The sequence below is a fragment of the Lolium rigidum genome, chromosome 4 (assembly GCF_022539505.1).
Source record: "Lolium rigidum isolate FL_2022 chromosome 4, APGP_CSIRO_Lrig_0.1, whole genome shotgun sequence".
Classification (NCBI taxonomy): Eukaryota; Viridiplantae; Streptophyta; class Magnoliopsida; order Poales; family Poaceae; genus Lolium; species Lolium rigidum.
In genome coordinates this window covers 273,002,891-273,024,536 of record NC_061511.1, presented here as the reverse complement: position 1 = coordinate 273,024,536, position 21,646 = coordinate 273,002,891, and the positions used below count along the sequence as shown (strand labels likewise).

The 21,646-nt window shown below is 42.7% G+C and overlaps 4 protein-coding genes across 4 annotated transcripts; all 4 read left to right on the top strand.

The window, feature by feature from the left end:
- Positions 1-2,134: 2,134 nt before the first annotated feature.
- On the top strand, positions 2,135-4,840 carry LOC124650602 (nascent polypeptide-associated complex subunit alpha-like protein 1). Its single transcript, XM_047190117.1, has 4 exons — positions 2,135-2,297; positions 3,317-3,404; positions 4,152-4,276; positions 4,354-4,840. Exons 1-4 carry the CDS (start codon positions 2,223-2,225, stop codon positions 4,687-4,689), a joined length of 624 nt encoding a protein of 207 aa, XP_047046073.1. The 5' UTR covers positions 2,135-2,222; the 3' UTR covers positions 4,690-4,840.
- Positions 4,841-6,562: 1,722 nt separating this feature from the next.
- Positions 6,563-10,513, top strand: LOC124650601 (DNA-directed RNA polymerases II, IV and V subunit 12-like). Its single transcript, XM_047190116.1, has 3 exons — positions 6,563-6,664; positions 6,907-6,999; positions 10,300-10,513. Exons 1-3 carry the CDS (start codon positions 6,622-6,624, stop codon positions 10,320-10,322), a joined length of 159 nt encoding a protein of 52 aa, XP_047046072.1. The 5' UTR covers positions 6,563-6,621; the 3' UTR covers positions 10,323-10,513.
- A 2,861-nt stretch (positions 10,514-13,374) lies between these two features.
- On the top strand, positions 13,375-20,413 carry LOC124650599 (threonine--tRNA ligase, mitochondrial 1-like). Its single transcript, XM_047190114.1, has 17 exons — positions 13,375-13,426; positions 13,778-14,024; positions 14,137-14,490; positions 14,591-14,680; positions 15,088-15,176; positions 15,298-15,394; positions 15,482-15,568; positions 16,294-16,378; positions 16,895-16,989; positions 17,099-17,131; positions 17,393-17,485; positions 18,319-18,411; positions 18,920-19,012; positions 19,115-19,330; positions 19,503-19,574; positions 19,722-19,799; positions 20,125-20,413. The coding sequence occupies exons 2-17, from the start codon at positions 13,827-13,829 to the stop codon at positions 20,224-20,226; spliced, it is 1,875 nt and encodes a 624-aa protein (XP_047046070.1). The 5' UTR covers positions 13,375-13,426; positions 13,778-13,826; the 3' UTR covers positions 20,227-20,413.
- Positions 20,414-20,987: 574 nt separating this feature from the next.
- Positions 20,988-21,377, top strand: LOC124648797. Its single transcript, XM_047188502.1, has 2 exons — positions 20,988-21,133; positions 21,259-21,377. Exons 1-2 carry the CDS (start codon positions 20,988-20,990, stop codon positions 21,350-21,352), a joined length of 240 nt encoding a protein of 79 aa, XP_047044458.1. The 3' UTR covers positions 21,353-21,377.
- Positions 21,378-21,646: the final 269 nt, after the last annotated feature.

The following is a 21,646-nucleotide window of genomic DNA, read 5'->3' as shown; positions in this document are numbered from 1 at the left end:
CCTTTTGGTCAGACTTCTTCATCCGGATCTGGTGATACCTGGAATATGCGTCAAGAAAACACAGAAGTCCCGCCTCTGCCGTCGAATCAATGACTTGGTCAATGAGCGGCAAGGGGAACGGATCCTTTGGACAGTGCTTATTCAAGCCGGAGTAATCGATGCACATTCTTAGTATTTCAAAATTCTTTTCGGGTGTTCAGGGTTTTCCCGAGATCGTGATTAAATATGCGTAGGGGCGATGTCGGTGGAGGCCAGGGTGGCCCACACCACCCCTAGGCGGGCAAGGGTCAGACCGCGCCTAGGGCTGGCATGGCCACCCTGCTGCCCCCTTCGACTCCCCTCTGAACTCTGTCTTCGTTACGGAAAAATATTGACTTCGGCTTTTATTTCGTCCAATTCCGAGAATATTTCCCGTACAACTTTTCTGAAATACAAAACATCAGAAAATAAAGAATTGGCACAGTGGCATCTTGTTAATAGGTTAGTGCCGAAAATGTATAAAAGTGCAACGAAGTATGAGCAAAACATATATAAATTGGTGTAAAACAAGCATGGAGCATCAAAAATTATAGATACGTTCGAGACGTATCAACTACCCATCTATATATTATGCAAATATGATGATATAGAATGCATGTATCACCCCAAGAAAAGTACGTGATTGCAAGTGTAGATACGCTATGGATGTATCATCATCGCGTCATGCCCAACAGACAACCCATACATGGGGGGGGGGGACATGGGACTGACACACATGACCCTAACCTACCCTGGCCCCCTATATTCTCCTTTTCCACCGCCAAAGGCGATCGTTGGGAAGTTCGTACGTGCCTGCCAAGAAAGGTGGTGACAAGGATCTCATTGCTCCGTAGCTCACGTGGATAACTCCAACATCTAGGCAGGTGGCCTCAGAAAGTGATGGCGGCATCAATCCAACGATACATGTCGTTTACCGGTGCTATTTGCCATCCCCTTGGCCACAGGGTGGCAAGGGGGACTTTGGTTTAGTTCTGCAACACGGGGGGTGCTATGTGGACCTCCCGTGTGAGATTTGAAGATGGTGGTCCCATCTAGGGTTGTCCTCATGCAGCCAGCTCTAGATCCCGGAGCCTAGTTAGGGTGTTTGGGGTTTGGAGCTTTGGCCCAAGGTAAACCTTTGATTAGCAGTGTCGGTGATGATGACGACTCTTCTTGCGTCGTACCCCTCCTCGGAGGCGACATCGAGGTTCATCCCCTCCTTCCTCTTGTTCCCGAGGTGAAAACCCTAAATCCTCCGGATTTGGCGGTGGTGCTCTGGCTTCATTTCCTCCTTGGAGGCGTCGCCTTGGGACTGCGGACAGCTGGACGGGAAGTGTGTTGCTTCGGTGAGCGGTTGGTGGTGGCGTGCGGTTGTGGTGACGCTCCACTATGGTTGGTCGAAGTGATATGCTCGTTATACCCTCGAGCATGGGTGAGAGGGGATAGGATTCCCCTTTTCTACATCAACATCTCAGAGGCGGTGTGAGAGACGGCTTCAAGTCCCAACATTGCAAGGTGGTTCTGTTGCCATATGTTCTTGCCGTGTCTTCTTTTGGAGGCTTCATCCTAAAGCTTGCGTCTTACTGGGTGGTTGGTGTTGCGGATGACGATGTTCGTGGATAGCTCATGGGAAGAGGTTGCCGTGCTCGATGTTATTTTCGTTGACAACCCACCTTGTATTTTCATGTGCTATAGGGTGAGCCGGTCTGCATTTTGATAGTACGACGCCCTTCGACGAAAGGCGAGAAGGCATGGGCCTTCTTCGAAGGTGGAGGCAGATGACACGACAACAACGATGACTCAGAGCTACAAAAGGCATCATCTTTCTCCGGCGGCATGCCTAGTTTCACACGTTTCTTCTCCAACTCAAGCTACTGTAGGTTCTTCTTGTACTGGAATTTTTTTTTGACTGTGTGAATTGTTTGCTGATGTCTCCGTGATACTGGGCCGATTGTTTTTTTGAGAGTGATACTGGGCCCACCTGAACTTCGTCCTCCAGGCAGCCTCAAAATATATACTGGGCCGAGAACTCCAGACCTACCGGCCCATTCATGTCTACCGTCACCCGTATAAAATGCCACGAGTCTTTGCGCCGTCTCCGTCGCAGTGACTCCCTTCCCTTGCGCCTCCACACCTCCCCACTCCCAGCTTAGGGTTCTAGGGTTTCTGCCAGCCGCGCCGGCGCCTCCTCCCCGCACCCCACCATGACGGCAGAGACCGCCGCACAGGAGGAGCTCCTCCGCGCCGTCCTGGAAGAGCAGAAGAACGCGGCCGCGGCGGTGAGGATCTTGCCCTCCTCACCTCACTCCTGCCTCCTCTGCGATCCGCGCGGCCGGATCGCGCCTGCGTGCGCTTATTTTGTTGCTTTTTGGCATGTTTGGGGTCGTATGCGGTGAAACTTTTGGTAGATCTCGCACGCGTTACGGTTTCAGTGTATAGGTAGTGGTTGCTCTGTTTCGCAAAGTTGGTGATGTCTTCCGTGGATGCTCGCGGATAAACTGCCTCCTCTGTTTCTGAACGGCTTGGTGTTACCATCTTTTAATTTTTGGGCCTGTAGTAGTTGAATCTTCCTTGTGGGAACATGGCGTGCTAAAAATAAATACAGTTTAAGCGATAGCCCTTAACATTTCTCACACAAGATAATAACCATTACAGCATATTTGAGTTTTGTTCTGTATAAATTACTACTCTCATACTGTCCTCACAAATAATCGGACCTTTCAGAGGCTCAGCATGACCAACTAATTTAACTCTTATAGGCAACACTCCATGTTGGGATAGGAAGTAGGCCTGAGAAGGCAGACATTAGTGTTTTGGATGTTTTTTGAGATGAGTGTTTTGGATGTTGGTGGTGAGCAACAAAACCACAAAATGGAGTACATGCTCGAAGCTTTCTCATGGTGGTCTATCTATAATATTGATAGTTCTTGGTTATATTGTACTATGGCCCGAATTAGTTGATATTCTGTCATGAGAACCACACACCATCGTGTTGAACACCTACATGTATCATTCATACTTATGTGTCAACTATGAACTCCATTTCTGATGGATCTACTATTTATCATAAATCTTGACTAGAAGAAGTACCTACTTTGCCTCTATTTGTGAATCACTAGTATTCTCTTGATCATGTCATGCTAACTGGTCAGTGGTGAATTTAGAAGCATTGTTTTATTTGATATTGGTTCTGTGCTTTCAGATTATAAGCATATATTGATTCTATTCGTATTTTTGTTTCTCTAGTTGCCATTACCTGTCAGTAATTTGAACTTGTAAAAATCCTTTGTACGTTTAGGGAGGAGATGAGCCGGTAGTTGAGGACGACGATGATGAGGATGACGACGATGATGATGAGGATGACAAAGATGACGATGATGCTGAGGGTATGATGCTCTAATCGTTTTTATCCATTGTTGGCTAATCTTATACGTGCTCCTACATCAAGTATTTGGTTTAGTTTGTTATTGTATGAAAAATTGTGTGAAGGAATTTACAAATTGACAGTAAGACTAGAGAATTCAGAGCTATAATTTTTTTTTCTGATAAACGATTCAAAACCTGCATATTTGTCTTAAACATTTGCTCTAATTTTCTCCTAGCTTTGGATAGTGGGAGTACTATGTGTATTTAATGGTGCGCTAGGTCCATTCTAGTGCTATGCTGCTATATGCATTCGACATATCTTTTCGTTGACATCTGAAATGATCTCAACATATAGGTACATTTTTTTATTGCACACACAGTAGTACTTTACCAACTTGGCCGAAATATTTGCTTAGTATCTTTTAGGAAGTTCTATTATAATTTGTGTTTCTGTATCCACCCAAGATATGTGTTTACCACCAACTGATACCTTTTCCATTTTTTTTATCGTGGTTGACAAATTTTTTTTTGTGGTCAACAAATATGCTGATGAGTTGTATTTGTAACTTGGCCAATACATAAGATGGTGTAATGGGAGCTCTTAATGTACATGTCTTTTTACTCTGTAGCATGACCAATTGGTAATTGGGCTATGTTTGCTGTAATGAAGCTGTTCATTTGCATGCTATCTTTTTATTTTGCTGAAAACTTAAAAGTGTAAACTGGTCTTTGTTCTCAACTTTAACCTTCTATACTCTGGTAACTAGGAGCTGATGCAAGTGGAAGATCTAAGCAGAGTCGGAGTGAGAAAAAGAGCAGGAAAGCTATGCTAAAGCTTGGCATGAAGTCCATCACTGGTGTGAGCCGTGTAACTGTCAAGAAGAGCAAGAATGTGAGTTTCTGAGTGCTGTTATCTTTCCACAAGTATATTTTTTATTTTCTTGCTGCTAACTTCTGTTTCTTTGTCAGATCCTGTTTGTTATCTCCAAGCCAGATGTCTTCAAGAGCCCCGCTTCTGACACCTATGTCATCTTCGGTGAGGCTAAGATCGAGGATCTGAGCTCACAGCTGCAGTCACAGGCTGCGGAGCAATTCAAGGCGCCTGATCTGAGCAGCGTCATCTCAAACCCTGGTGCTTCGGCAGCAGCTCAGGATGATGACGAGGATTGTGACGAGGAAGGGGTAGAGCCAAAGGACATTGAGCTGGTGATGACCCAGGCCGGCGTGCCGAGGGCGAAGGCTGTGAGGTCACTCAAGGCTGCTAATGGTGACATAGTCAGTGCCATTATGGAGCTGACGAACTAGCTGTGTGCCCAACCTATGATATTACGGTCATCCTTACCTTGTTTCCATGGGAATACATGAGTTGTAACGGTCCTGTTGTCATGTGTGCGCACTTTGAGCTGCTATGTATTAAGCAAGACTGGAAGCAATGTGGAAAGAGGCTTCTTTTTCATGCATTGGAACAAATCCTGGGTTGGTTTATCTATGATTGTCTTTGCAATCTGGGGCAGGTGACGATTCCTTATCAAGCTTTTGTGCATTTGTCTCACTGTTGGTAGGATATAGCTGACCACATTGGCAGAGCATGAAGACGATTAAGAATGAGTCGACCATAAGATTGGCTGGGATCGACTTGAAATTCATTGCGGTGTTAGACTATATATGGATATCTTTTTTTTTTTTCGAGAGTGCGCCAATGGCGCACCTTATCTTTATAGAAGGGGAAAAATATTTACAAGAACCAAGAGACGCTACAACCAGCTCTCTTGGGGGAACTCCACAAATGAGCCGATATCTGAAGTGAGACCTATCGGGACGGTGCCTCACGGTTCTAACAGATGAGCCGATCCCTGTATCCATGTTGGTGTTCAACCTCTAATAAATAAAGCGCAAATAGGCAACCTTTTTAAAAAATGTTGGTGTTCAACCTTCTCTGACCATTCCTTCTCGTTTCTTTTCGTCAAAGTGTTCTCAAGAGGTGGGAGAACTATGTTTTACAACACTGAGTCAGCACCTACACTAGCAGCATTTTTTTTTGGCTTAAGTGTATTTTTGGTCCCTCATGTCTTGCCAAAGTCTAACTTTAGTCCCTCAACTGTGGTTTGGTCTGAACTTGTCCCCAAACTCTTAATTAAGTCCAATTTTGGTCCCTCGTACCGGTTTAACAATGGTTCACTGGTTTTTGACTCTTATTTTTGCCACCGTGAACAAATTTGGAAAGGTTTAGTCCACGTAGGACCATCTCACCTAGAGATCAGTTATGCAATTAGCATCATGAATGTTCACCAGCGAGATCATGATCATTATCCGTTTGGCGTAGTAACCCTAACTTTTCCCTAACACCTAGCGGCGGTTCCTGACACTACGAGAGTGGATAAGCCGGGCGAGAAAGGCAGAATCGATGGACACGCGAGGGGTTTTATGTTAGGAGAAAAGGTAGAGGTGGCTGAAGTGGCGAGGACGGCTGCACCAACCGAGAAAGACAGAGGCGGCACACATGTGTGTTAGGGCAAGGAGATTTGTTCTATTTGTTGACTGATGACAAATGATCCCACACAGGTTAAAACCAATCATTTTTGACGAAAAAAGAGTCAAAAATGGGTCAACCATATTAAACCCCTATCAGAGACCAAAATTGGACTTAATTAAGAGTTTGAGACCAAATTTAAACCAAAACAGAATAAATAGGCCAAAATTAGACTTTTACAAACTTGAGGGACCAAAAGTGCACTTAACCCTTTTTTTTTGGAGGGACAGCCTGTGATATATTTTTAGGCTGTGCTAGTTACAACTTACTCCCTCCATAAAATTTAAGATATAAGGCGTCCTTAAATTTTCCTGGTCAACGATTTACAACTTTAACTATAATTTGTATTTATAATATTTTCATAAAAATTTGTATAAATATTTTTTCTTGTTGAGAGCCGGAGGGAGATTCTTTTCAGAGAGGGACTGAGTTTTGTGAGGGGAGAAGAGAGGGGGAGTGAACAATTTTTTTTTTGAGGGAAAGAGGGAGAGTGAGCTAACTGGTATCGGAATCGATCGGTCCAGACCGAACGAGCTACTGATTTCACGGCCCATTAAAGCACGGCAAGTGATCCAGCCCGTCAAGCTTTGCCTTCCCGTTTCCCCTTTTAATCCCTGCACGGGCACTGCCTCTCAGTCTCTCCAACCCTAACCCTTCTAAACCCTAGTCCAGCCCCCGGCCCCCGCACGAGCTTCTCCCCGATCCCGATGGATCCGCAGCAGCCGGAGCCGGTCAGCTATCTCTGCGGAGGTAATCTATCTCTCTTTCCCCCGATTGTTATCTGGCGGCTTGATTTCAGTCGGTTTGTCGGTCATCTTGTTTTGATTTGATTTGCTGCGCACGAACAGAAGCACAATCATCTTGACTTGTTCAAGCCCCTGACAATTAGGGCCGGATTGTTAGCTTCGCTGTCCGCCGGATTTCTCGCTGTTTATGCAGTACATATAATTAGATTTCTTCTTCATATTTTTAACTAGTATGTGCTTCTTCAGATTGCGGAGCGGAGAACACGCTGAAGGCGGGAGATGTGATCCAGTGCCGTGAGTGTGGCTACCGCATCCTATACAAGAAGCGCACCACCAGGAGTACGGCCACACCGATTATCCTCTCGATCTCTTATAAATATATGAACTATTACTTTGGTGGTTTCATTTCACGTTGGCGGCTGCTTGTTTGCATTTGTTCCGTGGGCTCGCAATTGCTTGTGCTATTTCAATGTTATTGCTGGTCTTCTAGTTAGCCGAACTGGGTTCCTAGCAACCACCTCATATGAAAAACAGTGCTCCGCAGTTACTTTTAGAAAAAAAAAGCTTTTATGGATTTAAGTACATACCAGTTACATGCATTCACTGGAATTCATGTAAACTGTGTACATGCTTTTATTTACTCGCGCAATAGTTCCCGACTTGCTCAAGATAGGATGAAGAACCGTATAGGAATTTGGAGTTCGAAGAAGTCTTCATAACTTGTTGAACCGTGGGGAAAGCTGCATAACACCATTAAATTGGAAACCACATTTTTGTCCCAAAGTCGTTAGCTAGCACAATTAATGGGGTATTATATATGGTTTTGATTTATGAGTTTAAGCGGATTTTTTTACTGGGGTTCAACTTGTTATCTAGAGTTTTAATAGGAACATCGAAATACAATAATTCAGGATGCACTTGGACCATCACTACATCATATTAGGCCTTGCTGAAATTTATACTAATGCATGTCAGGTGTGTGCCTGGTATATGGTTACACAAGTGTCTATGAACCTTGCTCATGCTTTCATTTACTTACGCAATAGTTTCTGACTTGCCCGAGATAGATTGAAGGACCATATTGAAATAGGAAGTTCAAAAAAGTTTACGTAACCTCTTGAACCTTGGAGAAAAGCCGCATAACACCATTAAATTGAAGACCACATTTTCTACCCTAAAATTGCCTGGAGACACAATTTCTGGGATAAAATATAAAGTTTGAAGCTTATGAGGTTATGCGGATTTTTCTCTTAGGTTCAAGTGGTTATCTAGATTTTTTTATAGAAACTTCAAGATACACTAGTGCACATTGGATGCAAGTATGTGCCAGTTATATATGGTCACTCTATTTTATATCAACCTTGTGCATACTTCTACTTGTACAATTGGTTGTAAGTTAGAATGAAAAACCATATTGAAATAGGAAGTTCAAAAATGTCTCTGTAACCACTTGAACCTTTGGTGAAAAGCAGCATATCACCATTAAACTGAAAACCAATTTTCTATCCCAAATTTTCTTGCTGACACAATTTCTGGGGTAAAATGTATGGTTTGAAATTTATGAGATTATGCTGATTTTCCTCCATGGTTCAAGTGGTTATCTACAAGATTTTTTTATAGAAACCTTGAAATATAATTACGGAGTATATATATCTTTGAAAATACATGTGGTCCATCACCATGTCATTCTTGTTATTGACTAAGTTAGTACTCTATGCACTACTGCACATTGGCTGCAAGTATGTGCCAGTTATATATGGCCCATCGAGCTTATATGAACCTTGTACATGCCTCCTTTTAATTGGTGACTATCAAATAGATCAGGAAATGTTACTCCCTCTGATCTATATTACTTGATGGTAAAATGGATGTATCTACAACTAAAATATGTCTAGATACATCTATATTAGAATCAAATAATATGAATCGGAGGGAGTATGCGATTTAGATTAATTGAATTAAATATAAGTTCAAAGACATCCTAGAGCTCTAACCATGTTTTGGCTTGTGATCAATCCATAGATACCAATCGAACATAAATAGACACTCAAAAGAAGTACAAGCTGAAACATCATTAATTATTATCAATCCTGATTCCTTTCAATATGAGCACAAGAATTGAACCATTTACTTGTGTAATAGTATTTAAGTTAGAATGAAGAACCATATTGAAATAGGAAGTTCAAAAAGTCTACGTAGCCTCTTGAACCTTGGTGAAAAGCTGCATACACCATTAAATTGAATAACCAAATTTATATCCAAAAAATGCTTGCAGACACAATTTCTGGGGTAAAATATATGGTTTGGAGTTTATGAGGCTATGCGAATTTTTCTCTTAAGGTCCAAGTGGTTATCTAGATTTTCATTATAGAAACGTCGACATAGAACATATTTTTGAAGATACATGTGGGCCATCACTATGCCATTTTTTGTAATGTTCTTTTTTCATATTTTCAATTATTTTACTGAATTGTGGGAGGATTTGTGTTGTAATAATATTTTGGTAGATGTACTCATGTACATGGCTCTCTGTAACTTCCCTCTTTTTGTGCCATGAAAATCAATTATTTGAGAATAACCTGGTTACATGTCCTGGCACAGAAACTTCGTACTATTCCATAATCTCATAAAGACTGCAGCCCCACCCTCACGGCCTCTGCAACTATATAAGCACCCTCACAAGCCACACTTTGCATACCATTTTAACCTCAAGAAACAACCACATGGCCCACCTATCGATATTATGGGATACAGTAATGATCTCACTACTTTAGTGAGGCCTCATGATGTTTGATGATAAATTGACAGGTTGTAACAAATTGGGATGTTTTAGAGGTTATTAAGTTGTCGCCTAAATGTCGTGATTTCATCCGAGCGTTCTGAGGTGGACGGCTGGGAGCGACGCCCAGGATTTCTCAGTTAGGCGGGCACCCAGAAAAACTGGTGTCTCCGTGCTTGCCTGGGCATCATTGATGCTAACTGCATCGCTTGACCAGTGGGAAATCGGCGGGATAAGCTTTAGTTTTTTGCATAAGATTGTGCAAAAGCTTTAGATCTGGGGGTGACATGGACAGAGGAGATACAGAGCTGGGGAGCTGCTGGAGCTTGCTGTGGCTCACCAGCCATGGGGCTGCTGGATCTCGCCATACCCGTTCAGGGCTGCTGAAGCAGCAGTAGAGTTGGGGTTACATGTCTGGGAAGTAGGGGTGGAGGTAGAAGGGAAAGGCTGATGAGAACGTTTGGGAGCTGCTAGGTTTTCTGTTCTCCTATATCGTCCAGACTGTTAGGTCTAATTGGCTGGCTCTAGTATAATGCCTTTTGGGCTGAATTGTCACATATGATGGGAATTTGATGCCATATTTGTATAATTTCACATTTTTATACTACAATATTTTATTTCCGCTGAATGCCTAATCGTTGACATTGGGCTCTACTGGACTCCATTAACTAACGTTTTTGATTTAATTGAAGTACATAATTTGCTCTCATTGGCTCTTTCATGGAGAAATATATGTTGTATGCTCAATGATGCCTCTGGGGGGATTAGATTCCTACTTAGTAGAAATTATCTGTTGCAATATTTATTTTTTGGATGGTATATGCAATTTCTGATCAAAACAGTCTTTCTCACTTGGGCAGTTGTTCAATATGAAGCGCGCTGAAGAGGAAGGAGCAACATTTGCCAGCCAAATGAGCTGATAAGCTGTAATGGAGCAGTGTATAGTACTTCTAAGTTGTCGATGAACTTTGTTTGGCCTAAAGTGTTGAACTTGTTGAGTTGTACTTAGATTTGATATATTTGAGAATTGAAAGTATGCCTTTGAGCTGGGAATCGGGAAATGGCTTCCTATTGTTGGAACTGTTTCAGGCTCGTACTGTGTGTCATTGATGATTGTATTGGGAATCATCATTTATGTCTATCATTTGTGCAGTCCTCCATTTTCGTCTTTGCTCATAGTGTTAATTCTTTGTGCCATGTTTAGCTTACGCAAAGTGAGCTTCCATGTCCATTGTATCCCCAGATTGGTCAATGAATCTGACAAATGCACATACTACTCTTGTGTTGGTAATCTTTGCTCTGTAGCAGCCGTGTCTGGACATTTTTGCGGGGAAGGGTGGTGGAAATATGAATTTTTGGCAGAAGAGATCACTTTGTCCAATTCATTGACAAAAAAACCTACGAATCGACATTGCGGTGCAAGGGGTGGTGGCGGCAAGGTTTGCCGTTCCGCGCTGTGGGCCATGGCGCTTCGGGCTCCGGTGGCAGGACTACGTGGAGCTTGCGTCCACTCGTGGTGGCGGCAGGGCCTGTTAATAGTCACACCGCAATTTGCCACTAACGGCACTGATTTTTATGTCACTGACTGCCTTGATTTCCAAGCAACGAAACGTGAGGCTGTCGGAGATTTCCGCTCGATACAGAAAATTAATTACCAAAAGTACTGATATAACAAATAGAGCACGGAAAGCCTACATCAATTATTTTGCACTAATGTTTTGGTACTGCTCACACTAATTGAAGAAAATTGATTACCGAAAGTATTGATATAACAAATAGAGCACCGACATCCTACGCCAATTATTTTGCACTAATGTTTTGGTACTGCTCACACTAATTGAAGGCTATATAATAAGTCATCTTACCCGCATACAAATCAAAACAACAGGATCGAGTTTGCCTTCTCCGCGTCTCTCTTTCGTGCGAAAAATATTCGAGTGAGTATGATTGTGCTTTGCTTGGACCAGGATTTTAGGCCGATGAAGGGGAAGAATGCAAGCTTGCCACCGGGGGTGAGAGGAGAGAGGTGTTGGTGCGGCCGTCTTGCGAAGGTGAAGGAGGTGGTGGATTTTTCTGATAAGTTCGGCATGAAATATTTCATGTGCGTGAACTATGATCATGATCCACTCAGATAAACAAGTTCATCGTCCTCGAGGCATGCGGTATGTTCTAACAGTATGATTAAATTTTTTATTTGTATGTTATTAATTTTCCGTTATTAACCGTATTATTTGTGTTGCAGTCTCCACCGCCACTTTGCAAGTGGTTTCACTGGAGCTTTGCATGCTTGCCTCCACCGCTCGTGGCGGCAGCAGCCATGTCAGCCTGCCGCCCCGGCATCTGGCGACATGGCCCGCCACAGCTGACGGTGGCTCACGGCGCTGCTGTCGGCCTAACGTGTCACCAACGTCCGTGACAGCACGTTCCTGCCGCCTCTCTCTTCGGCGGCAAGTGACAGATGTCGCCCGGGGGAGCTGCCGCCACAATCTAGGTGGTCTGTTTTGTCAATTGCACTCACAGGTGGTTCTTTTTGTCAATGAATTGGGCAGGGTGATCTCTTCTGCCAAAAATTCGTGGAAATATACAAAAAAAAAAGAAGCGATGCAAATCCTGTAAAGTACCTATTGGGATCCTATAAATACCCAACAGATTCTATAAATAAAGACATCCATTTCCTTTTAATCTTTGTATCATCTCAGGTTATCGGCATGAATTGCTCTAGACAGAGAGTAGTCTACGAACAGAGAAAGAAAGTTAAGAAGAAGAAAGGTAAGAAGAGGATGTCTTCTCCACCGGAAATTGCTTTTCCCTTTGCCTTTTTCGTGGCATCGCCGCCCTCATTTTTCTCGTTGGATCTTCAGTCTTGCTTCTCGTCGCCGGAACTACGGCCGGAGTTTTAGCTGGAGTCAGCAGCATCGCTAGAACAGGAACGGTGGTCTCCACCACCGCAAGGTAGTGCTTTGTGCCCCTCTCCGTCGCTACGGCCCCGGCCCTAGTGGTGGCCTCCGGCGCTGCCACCACCACCGCATTCATCGCCGTGTGCAGCGCCGCCACTTCGCTGGAACACCAGGACAAGTACCATGACAATAATATTCGGGGAAGAAGTCCATGCCATACCATAGGAGATGGTGGATGCGCCGGAAGTTGTCGCCGTTGCGCCTGAGTTCACCGCCGTGCCGGAAGTTACCGCGGAAGTTGCTGCAGAACTCGTTGATGCCGAGTACGAAGATGAGGTCTCTGCCTCCAGCATCACCGCGGACACAGACGGATTGCTGCCCCCGCCCGCGTTCACTCTCCCGCCCATGGAGTGGTTCTTGGGTGGGCTGAGCGCCGGGTGGCTGGTGGACGACATCAAGCGCGAGTTCTTCGATGACGAACTCTAGAGTTTGCCGCCGCTGAGCATTGTTGGGTGGGCCATGCATCCCGTCTCCGACGCCCTCTAACGAGGATCCTGAACACTTCGCCCCGCTAGGCTACGACCTCAAGACAGAGTTCTTCGAGCCGCCTATTGCGGTTCTTGTGGATGCGCTCGACCTCGTGACATTTTTGTCATTCATGAATTCACATGATTTTTTCACCATTAACATAACTTATCAAAAGTAAATATAATTTAATATATATTTTAAAATGAAATTATGGCCCAACAAAAGCGGCCCATAGAGGAGCAGCTCGCAAGTTTGCTAGTTGTAAGAGTAACCGTCAAGTTTTCTAGCCAGGCAGAGTAGCCGTCAAGTCTGCTCTCCTGGAGCAGCCCTCATGTTTTGTAGGGGCCCCCAATGTCTGAAAATAGCACGGCAAGAAAACGCAGGATGTCCTTGGTTGCGTTGGCCTGAGTTAGCTAAGCGGTAGCTCGCCGGAGTTGAGAACCACAAATCCGTCGTTGCGATGGGCGGGAAAGAGAAGGCGCCGGTGCAGCCCCCGGCCGTCACGCAGTTCAAGGACAGGCAAGGACCGCGAGCGCAGCAGAATCGGCGGCGATCCCATCAGGTTTCTTCTTCTGCTGCTGTGTCTTGTTGTTTATATAAGCAAAACCTGCCTAGCCGAAGCGCTGCCTGGCCACATGGAAATTGTTAGCAGCTGGGCCGGATTACTTATCGTCCCCTTGAGTGCGCGGGACCTATCGATTTTGATCCTAACCTATGTTAGTTTGTACCTCAACATCCACCCCTCTTTACAAACAAAAAGAAGGAAGTGCTTCATACTGTAACATATCCTATAACTCTATTGCATTGTACTAGTACCATTTATTAGGTGTTAAACTTTCAAGTGCACGTGCAATCATCAGCTTCTACACATGATCACAATGGATTTTCGTTAATTACCTGTGCAATGCTTCAGGATAACTTTGCCTGATCACAATGGCGCCGTGAAGGAAGGCAAGAAGTGGATGTCTACCCCGATGGACATTGCTAAGGAGATACTATCAAGCAAGCTAGCGGCTAGCTGTTTGATTGCTCAAGTGAATGGAGAACCCTGGGATATGACAAGGCCACTCGAAGATAACTGTGAACTCAGGTTGCTCGACTTCGACACCGTGGAAGGGTGTGCCACCTTTTGGCGCTCGAGTGCTCTTATTCTTGGAGAAGTGAGTTCAAAGCTTGCAAATAAAAAAGGAATCTTTTGAGCATAATAAACACAGTTCGTTTTCTTTTTCAATTCAAGTTTTTCTAACTTAAGATGTACGCACACATATGCAGGCTCTGGAGAGTTTGTACGGCTGCAAACTGTGTAGTCTCTCGCCTTGTACTACAAATGCGGAAGGTTTCTACTGTGATGCCTACTACAATGATATCACTCTGAACGAGTCGGATTTCGGTCGCATCCAAGATAAAGCTCGAAAAGTGGTCGCCGCGAAGCAGCCATTTGAACGTATTGTAGTCTCCAGGGCCGAAGCTCTGAAATGCTTCGCTGAAAACAAATTTAAGGTTGAAATCATTAGTGAGTTGCCTGACGAAGCCATTACATTATATAGATGTGGTTCTTTAGTTGACCTGTGCCCTGGACCACACATCCCGAATACTTCCTTTGTGAAAGCTTTTACTTGCCTCAAGGTAATCCATTCTTTTGCTAAACGCTGATCCCTAATTTAAGTTATTCTTCTTGATGGAATTTAGTGCTTCAGATTTGAATTTACATGTAAATACTCTTTAGGCTTCAGCTTCATATTGGAGAGGAAAAGCAAACCGCGAGAGCCTGCAGAGAGTACATGGAATTTCTTTCCCTGATTCTGAACGTCTTAAGGTATGTCATATAATTTCCACAACTATCGTTGATATGGAAAGTGTTGCTGACCAGAGATATGATATGTAATTATAGACACAAAATACATACCTCGAACATGTCAAACATCTACCATCTCTTTTCTCTTGTTTCTTTTGTGGAACCATGTCACCATGCATGGTAACAAAAGCTGAAACTTATTCCAAAACCACTGTAGCCAGTTATTGGGTCTGGTTTTAGATGTTGATGGTGCAAGATACCCAGTTTAGTAGTTTAGTTAGATAAGTGTGTGTACAGCACCCGAATTGAGGGAGCAAACTGAACTTATTCCTTTGAGTGGTAATTATAAATTCCTAGAATTATGCTATGATCTCATTTCTAAAAATCTGTTATGCCTTACGCACAATTTATTGCTCGATAATCTGCAGGAATATGAAGCTAGGATAGAGGCTGCCGAGGAGCGCAATCATAGGATATTGGGGGAGTCCCAGAAACTCTTCTTTTTCAGTCCACTTAGGTACCTTAGCGTTTTCTATTAGATTTTATCCTTTTTTCGTATACTATTTTTTTCATTTTTTTCCTGCAACTTTGGGTACTTGTCATGTGCTAGATCATTGATTAGCTTCACACCTATGCAGTCCAGGAAGTCCCAACTTCCTTCCACATGGTATTAAAATTAAAAACAAATTGTTCAGTTTCTTGCGACAAGAATACAGGGACAGAGGCTACCAAGAGGTGAGTGTTCATTTGTTATGTAGTAATAAATGACTTCTCAGACTAGTTACTATGTTTCATTTGCTTCCATTCTTATGTGTTTGGTAGGTTGAGAGTCCAAATGTTTACAACATGGAGATTTGGGAAAAATCTGGGCATGCTATGAACTACAAGGAGAACATGTTTACTTTTGAGGTAAGCATCTGGTATGAACATAGGATTGCAGTTGCTCGACCGGAGGCGGTGCCTTGTTGCCTTGTTGCCTTTGCGCCTTGCAGGTCAGGTAACAGAACGAACAGGGACATAGATACTTGGGTTTTCTTGCTTGCTTTAGTCATCTGGCCAAGTCCCTTTATAAGTTGAGGTGTCAAAATCAGATCCTAACAGTCAGGAGACGATATCAATAAGAGGAAACTTTTTGAAATATTCAATAAGAGGGTAACTAGCACAATAATAACTGAAAGAAGCGTCTGGATATAGCAGGCGTGGCTTATCTCCAGCTCGACCTGCCACCCGCAATTATTCTGTGTCCACGCCCGGGCGTACGTTTTTTTCGAGAATACACGCCCGGGCGTAAGTGTGGGAGGACATTTGTTATGCATATCCCATAACCGTGAGTTAGAGACATTAGTTATGCAACTATGACTTATGTTGATTCTTTCCCAAAAGAAATTATATATTGTACCCGAGATAACAGACACTACCCTCATACTTTTTTTGGGTACTTACCCTTAATCATTCGGTTATCACCTCATAAAGTCGGGTGCCACCCTAGAAAATGGAGTGTATTAGGGTGGTCCCTGAACGTGTAAGGGTAAGAACTCGAAAGCATGTGTATTAGGGTTAGTGCCTAAACAGTGTGTGTGTTTTAGGGGCATTTGTGGTAACTAAGGACACTTGTTGATTTTACTATTGAGCAGATCGACAAAAGGGAGTTTGGTCTTAAGCCAATGAATTGTCCTGGGCATTGCATAATATTTAAGCACGGGACTCATTCTTACAGAGGTGAGCTTCTTTCGAATTTCAGTTATACTGTATATTTACTCCGTTTCTATCCTGATTGAAATCATGGCCAACTGAATACCACCGTGGTTATAAATTGATCATGAATATTAAAGCTTCTTTCATCAAAACTAATTTCCCTGCAATCTATTTCCATGATATGCGTCTTGGCACATATGGAACGTTGTCTCATTGTCATTTCAGTGAACTGAACTGTTTTATGGAAAATCTCTACACACAACAGATACAAGTTCTTAGTGGTGCATTAAGAAAGCTGTTTCAAGTAAAATTACCTCACTCCTGAATTATGAGAGTTAGTTTTGTGTCTGGTGGATTTTTATTACCAAAATCAAGTAAACGATCTTTATGCATAATTTCAGATAATGTGTTGTCACTGCAATTAATAAGTCTTTATAATACATTATCCTTTGAGGGAATCCTATTCGCTACTGCGGTTCTCACGTGGATTTTGAAAATATTGTACTTAATCTTATCAAATGTGTTTAATGAAATCTACAGAGTTGCCACTGCGCATTGCTGAATTTGGCGTTCTTCACAGAAATGAGGCTAGTGGTGCACTTACAGGTTTGACACGCGTTAGAAGATTCCAACAGGTAAGGCTAATGCTACCCGTTTTCGAGTTGTTAGTTTCAATGTTTGATAATTTATTTACAAATTTATTTCCTCCATCGGTTAATTAATCTCTTGGTATCTTTCCTGCAGGATGATGCACATATTTTTTGTAGAGAGAGCCAAGTAAGTTTGAATTATATAGACAGTGTAATTTTGTCCATTTTGTATTGTTTCAGAAAGGGATTTACTTTTCTTAGGAAAGATTGTACTGTGTGTGGTGTTTCCAACAAGTTTCAGTCTTTTAGTTTTTTGATGTTCCTAGCACGCAAGTGTTTGTTATGAATTCCTTTTTCAACAGTAGTTTCACTGTGGCTTGTATTTGGATTCGATGTTTCCTCAGTTTGTATCACTGCCGATGTTTTATAGAAGTTATTTTTGTTGCAGATCAAGGAAGAAGTTAAGAGCGTTTTGGAATTTATTAAGTATGTCTACGACAAATTCGGGTTTAACCATGATTATGAATTGGAGTTATCAACGGTAACAATGCAATCTTGTTTATATTTTGGTAGCATCTATGAACGCGCTGGAAATTTTGATCTATATTTGACAGTTGGCATGGAATGATGGTATTTTATGGTGTTTTTTGCATTTATAGTATAGTGAATGAACTGTGTGGAAGTACCGATAGCATTGGTCATTGTGTCTAGTTTTGACATATATGGTAACCACGATCGAGTTGAATCGCAAATAAGTTGATATATTAGTATTGGTGCTAGGGAAGCATCTACTAAATCCTTAGCTTGTGTACACTTGAATGGGTTTATGGTTGTGTTTTCGGAAAGTAAAACTGCAACCCGTTGTGGGCGAGCACACCATTGCTATTTGACAATCTCAGAGTTTGATTTTTTTCCTGAACAACAATCATAGTCGTAGTAATTGGATTATTGGAAGGCCACACTTTAGAAATTTATGCACAAACCAGACATTTCTAATGATAAATTTGAAGGACTAGTTTAGAAACTCTATATGCACAAATTTTAATCTTTTATAGAGCTCATAAATAAATGGTATTACTTTTGCATGAAAGTTTGCTAGTGCATATGTTGTACTATGTACTTCGTCTATGGAGTTTTTAAATAAAATTAAACTTTGAAATGGTTGAACAGTGGGACTGCAGTTTTTTTCCAACCTGTTGCCATCTCAAAGTTTCAGAAAATTTTAGATCGATGATTTCCGAAGTCATGGCCTATCGTAGTGCTACATTTATCTAGTTACTAACAACTTAACATATATACACCATTTACATCTAACAAACAGTTATTGATTGCTACTTGGTCCTATAGTCTTGTCATCTTGCATTTTGTTTTCAGAGACCTGAGAAGTATTTAGGTGACATTGAAACCTGGAACAAAGCAGAGCAACAACTTAGAGAAGCCTTGCTTGAGTTTGGGAAGCCATTTGAGGTACCTTTACTTGTCATTTTTCCCTTAATGTTTGCATCACCTTGTGCTCCTGGATGTTCAGCATCTAGTACTTTCAGTATAGTAAAGGGAAGTTTTCACTACATTATTCTACCATTTCTAATTGTACTTGCGTTCTGCAGTGCTTTAATGCCCCAAAAAGTTTTGTGTGATCACATTTATTTTGCTTTGACTTGCCAACGTAGAAACATACCATTTTTTAAACTCAGTTGAATGTATACACTATGATGATCTCCAGTCATAGAATATAATTTAATGATGATATATACTTTGTACAAATGATGGTTGGTAACTGATTAGCATCAACATATTTTACTCTGGCATACATGTTGTTTTAGCTTCATGGTTACTAATTTGAATATCTGTGCTGATAGCACACTGCCTAGCCAATACTTGACAATAATTTTCTTATTGCTTTGTCAAGAAACTACTGGAACTGGCCGTTTGTCTGACCTTGAATCAGATCACTTACTTAGATGTCTACGTGCAGATTAATGAAGGAGATGGTGCTTTCTATGGCCCAAAAATCGATGTTGGTGTGTTTGATGCCCTCAAAAGGAAACATCAGTGTGCGACAATTCAGGTTCTCTAGTTTTTATCCTCCTTTTCAAAAAAAAAAAAACACACGTTAACAACATAAACTGTAGACAATATTTTATTTTCTAACATTTGATGTCTGTTGCAGCTGGACTTTCAGCTGCCTATTTGCTTCGATCTTACTTACTCTACAGAGGAAGGAACCGAAAAGCCTGTGATGATACATAGGGCAATCCTAGGAAGTTTTGAAAGGATGTTTGCTATTCTTTTGGAGCATTACAATGGTAAATGGCCGTTGTGGCTAAGCCCTCGTCAAGCCATTGTTTGCTCTATATCGCCCAAATCAGTAGAATATGCAAAGCAGGTAAGAGTTACTTGGTAGCTCTTCTCTGGTGACCACTGTTTGAAATGTTGTACTTGTGACTATTTTTCCATCCGGTCTGTAGCAGTTTGAAAGTCTCTTGGCGGTGCTAATCGATCAGCCAGAGAGTTTCTTTTTCTTTAAAGTTAAATAACAATCTACTTCTGATGCTCAGGTTCATGCTAAGATATATAAAGCTGGTTTTGATGTTGAAATCGACACAAGTGACAAAAAAATTGACAAAAAGGTTATACTATCTTGCCTTTTGGCACAATTTGTTTCTTACTACTGCCCAGTCTCTTTTGGGCATTTACTGCGCAGCCGCATGCGGTTGGGCTTGTGAGATCTCAAAGCATATAATATGTGGATTCATTATGTCTGATTTTCTTTGCAGGTTGCTGAAGCTCAAACTCAAGGCGCCCAGTTTAACTATATTCTTGTCGTAGGTGAAAGAGAGGCAAAATCTGAAACGGTTTGACTTCTTTTCACACCCATTGTTCTGGATAAAATCATGATGGCTTTGTAAAAGGGTGTTTACAGATTAAACTAGCTTGTGTGCGACCTTTTCTTTTAAAAAAAATAATACTAGTCATGATAGTACAGACGGTTGCTTAATTACATGATTTAATGAGATTTAATTTAATCATGTACCGTTGACATACCCCCTAGTAGTTTTTTTTCTATCAGCTTGAGATAATGCAACATATATTATACTTAAACTGCAAAAAAGCCATATAAATTTAGCGCGCTGGTTTATATGAAATTCTAAGTAATGTGGATGGCTGATGTTATTGCAGGTCAGCGTGAGGCTAAGAGGCAGCCGCGAACCCGAACGATCTCCAATGAGCATTGACAACGTCATCGCACGTTTTAGGGATGAAGTGGCAGCTTACAGATAGGGTTGCGAGAGAAGCTCCAAGCCGGGGCTCGATTCACGCATATTGAGTACGTAGTGTGCCAAGCCGCGCGCTATTTGTATATGTAGTAGGAAAATTTGGATGCTGAATTGTTGGTGTTTGAAGTTTGAACCGTGGGGAATTTAAATTACTATGAAGCTCTAGTAGATCCTTAATTTCCTGTGTGCCGAATGCGTGAGCCTCGACGTGTGATGGATTGAGCATCATTTATGTGGTGTGCATCTGTCCGTGCAGCGTTTTCTACGACAAGTGTGTGATGTGCCGTGCCAGTTTCAGCCGAGCTGAGCTGCAGCGTTAGCTGAAGATAGTTTTATAGGTCTCTCAAAAAAAAAAGATAGTTTTATAGGGAGCCTATATACAGGGGTAGTGGGTTTCAGCGAGGGGAGCTAGCCCGCACCGGCCGGAGTGACCACGGCGACACAGATTTGGTGAGTTGCGCGCGTCCTTCCCTGCCTAAGCCGTTCGGCGTGACGTTCGTTCATTCCAGCGTCAGATCGGCGAGTTGCCCTGCTTCTGCTCTCCGCCCCCGCCCCAGCCCAGGTTTGTTGGGCGCGTCCTTCCCTGTATACACGCACGCAAACCGTTCGGCCAAATGCCACAGCCAGAATGCGCACTGATCGATTACTCCAAGTCGGCCAGATCGCGCCCATTCCCTTCGTCACCATTTTCCTTATGCCTATCCCTCTTCACTTTCTTACTTCTTCAGATTACGTCAAATCAAGCAGGGCTCAGACCGGTCCGTCATGGCTCTCGCTGCGAACCGTGCCATGGGATTCGCCCTGGTTGCGGTCGGCGTCACGCTCCTCGCCGGTTTCCTTTACGCCGCCGTCCTGTCCAAGGTGCTTCCACCGCCGGACAACTGGTTCTTACTTGCTGTTCGAAATGACAGGTTTGCATCTCAAGATACCTCACCTCTCCTGGAGGCTGGAGCACCAGTAGACCTTCTGGCACCTTTCGTTTGGGATCAGAGCACGTTTATCGGTCCATCTAAACTGCTGTTAATTTTCATTTCAGGTACTACTGCTTGCTTGTGCCACTGACGGCCCCCATGATAATCGTGGCTGTGTACCTCCACTGGATGAGCATGAAGATGTTCAAGCATGCGTGAGGACTAATCAAGCGCAAGGAAATCATCCTAGTTCATGACTCCGAAAGGCTGTAATATTTATTTTTAGAGACACTAGACGTTTTTTCCCCTTCTTCCTTGAGAGAAACTAGGCTACATCTTACTATAACACCGAGGTGTAAATGTGTACTCGCTTTGCTGCCATCATTTGGTAACATTGACTAGCAATTCCTCTAATTTGCCAACGTTTGGTAACATTTCCAACCAATTGCTCTGCCAAAAAAGTAGAGAGCAAGTAAAACACTGGTACGCCAAAGTCACGGGACTCGTTCTGAC